This window comes from Myotis davidii, unplaced genomic scaffold (assembly GCF_000327345.1).
Source record: "Myotis davidii unplaced genomic scaffold, ASM32734v1 scaffold425, whole genome shotgun sequence".
NCBI lineage: Eukaryota > Metazoa > Chordata > Mammalia > Chiroptera > Vespertilionidae > Myotis > Myotis davidii.
The window spans coordinates 4,341,669-4,344,298 of record NW_006296413.1 but is presented as its reverse complement, the minus strand read 5'-3'; the positions used below and the strand labels follow the sequence as shown (position 1 = coordinate 4,344,298).

The 2,630-nt window shown below is 59.9% G+C and overlaps 1 protein-coding gene across 1 annotated transcript in view; it reads right to left on the bottom strand.

Moving 5' to 3' along the window:
• Positions 1-2,630, bottom strand: part of NRXN2 (neurexin 2) — a 116,296-nt gene that overhangs the window by 17,180 nt on the left and 96,486 nt on the right. The window contains exon 20 of the mRNA XM_015568978.1: positions 1,282-1,371. Within this exon, the coding sequence (XP_015424464.1) occupies positions 1,282-1,371 (90 nt within the window). The remainder of the gene's footprint in view (positions 1-1,281; positions 1,372-2,630) is intronic.

Here is a 2,630-nt window from a genome sequence, read left to right as displayed (position 1 = left end):
TCCCCGGGAGGGAGCTGAGGCTCGGGAGGGCAAGTCTTGACCCTCTCCCCCAAGGCCACACAAAGGGGAGCGCCTCCTTCCACAGCTGGGGAGACACCCATCGCCAGCTCTTCCCCACCTGGACCAGGGGTCCCCTCCCCCACCCTGGCCCATCCTGCTCTCCCGACCCCTTGGGGTCACAAGTTGTCCCAGCCTCAGCCCAAGCTGCTCCCTTAGCCTCTAATTCCGGGAGAGGGAGGTGGTAACGGAGAGGAAGCTACTAGGTTAGCAAACGTGGCCCCTCGGCCCCACCTGCCGTGAACTCCTCAAAGGGTTAAAGCTCGCCCCGCTGGAGGGTCAGTGCGGCTGGGGCTGCAGGTTTTAGCGATGCCTGCGACAGTCCCTTTAACTTTTTGTCCTGCTTCGGATTTATGGCGTCTGGTTATCAGCATGTTTAGTCCCCGCGGGCTGCGTGGGGGCTGGAAGTGGCATTTGGGGTTTAGTTGGGGAAGGCCCCAGTGACATTTAAAAGCACAGTTATCAGCTGGTTAGATGGAGGTTTAACAGTTATGCTCCCCCCTAGAGTTTAGCCTTAGAGGTACAGAGCTCGCCCCCCCTCCAAAGGGAATGGGATGGCTTGGCCCCAACTTCCCTCGGTGACAAAGCAGCCTCCACGCGGACGCCCCTGGTGCGGATGCCCGTGGGACGGCTCCCCCTGCCCCTCTGCCCTCCTCTCCCCACAACTCCACTACCTCTGAGGGCCCTTCTGGACCACGGCGGGTCCACTGCAGAGAGGGGCCCACTGCCACTTTCTTGGGGGGCTTTTCCAGTAGGACCTGAGGCCCCCACTTTCCTTTCCTCCTCAGATGACCCTGGGGCAGTCTTCCTATCCTCCTTTGGGTCCTAGGATCAGCCCTTCCTGCTCCCCAAAGCCTTCCTGCTCCTCGCTCACGGTGGCCCTCGGCGGCCCTCAGCGGCCCTCGGAGCGCCTGCGCTGACCTCCCTCCCCTGCACTCCAGCCTGCTTTCCCGGGGGGTCAGGCGTCACAGGTAGCCAAGTCGCAGCCCAGGCCTAGACAGACAAGCGCTCTTGGAGGAGAATCCCCGCCCCTGGCCAAACCAGCACTCCCCGGGCAGACCCTTGACTGCAGAGAGAAGGGGGCACCCACCCGGGGGGACAAGTGTCCCTTCACTCAGGGTGGGTGAGGGGGAAGGCTCGGATGGGGAAGAGAGAGCTCTGCACCTTTAAGATAGTGTTTTTAAAGTTAATTAATTAATTAATTAATTAATTCTGGTTAATTACCTTTGTCGAGCAGCCACTCATCTACTACTCGACCAAGCCGGTAGGGGATTCTCTGTCTAGCAATCGCCAGGCGCTCGTTATCAAAGTTTCCTTGGAAAAGTTTAGAAAGACAGTAGGTTTCTCAGGCAGCGAAGTCCAAAGGCGTCAGAAAAGTAATCACGCATTTCTCAAGAGACTCAGTGAAGCGGCCACATCCCCCGGGCAGGGGGAGGAGAAATGGGCCCCAGCCTCCCGCCCCTCCCCAGGCTCCCATCCAGAGCCAGCCCACCCTGCGGGCAGGAGCGACCCAAAGAAACTGAAGGACAAAGAAGAAAAGGAAAGGGGATGAAAGAAAAGGCAGCTGGAGGTCAAAGGTCAGAGGTTAAACAGGTTTATCTGCGCTCAAGCTGTGGCCCTCTTCCCTCCGATCCCAGAGAGGGGCAGCGGGTGGGAGGGGCATTTAGCAGGTTTAAGTCGGGGTGGGAGGCCTCAGTGGCCGGCTGGTTACTGCATTTAGAGGGCGTTTAGACGGGGAGGGCAGGTTAAGCAGGGGTTTATGCGGCATTTAGGGGGGTGGCCCGACACACTCATTTAACAGTGAGATTTAAAAAACACTTCTCCACGCCAGCCTCAGCTCCCTTTCCCCTCCTGCTCAATCCCAGCATTCCCTTCATCTCGCCCTCCACCCTCCACCCCATCCCACCCCCAACCCACCCCCAGCTTCTACCCTAAGCCCCCTGCACCGACCAGGAGCCCAAGCCCACCACTGCTCTCACTGCAGGCGCTGAGGTACCCCCCCCACAGGTGACCTCAGCATGGTGCCTGGACCCTACCCAGCAGCCCGCCCACCCTGCTGCCCTTCTCTCAGCTCTCCTGCCATCTCACCTCCTCTTCCACCCCCCTCCCCCTCCCAGGCTTCCGCCCTGTGGCACCTGCAGTCCTCTGGCTGGCGGCACCTCAGCTCCATGACAAGACCCTCAGGCTCCTCTGTTCAGGTCACCTGGCCCTTCTGCCCTGCGGACCCCTGACTTCCTGACCCCTCCCACTCCGGCCTTTCTCCTTCAGGCTGTTCCCCATAGGCCCTCGCCTGCACCTTCTCTGTCCTCAGCTGGTCACCTGGCTGTGTGCCTGCTCCTCTCTCCTCACCATTCCGCAGGCCCTGGGGCAGGAAGGGGTGTGTGTGTGTGTGTGTGTGTGTGTGTCTGTGGAGTGGCGTCTGTCAGTGTGCCTGGGAGTTCTGTGAGCTCTCCCTCGCTGTGGGCTGTAGGTGATTCCAGTCAGCAGCCATGGGAATGGAAATGATTTCCTTTGGGAGTCTGGTCGCTCCTCCCATTGAAACCACTTACATGCTGTATAGCAACCTGCACCCT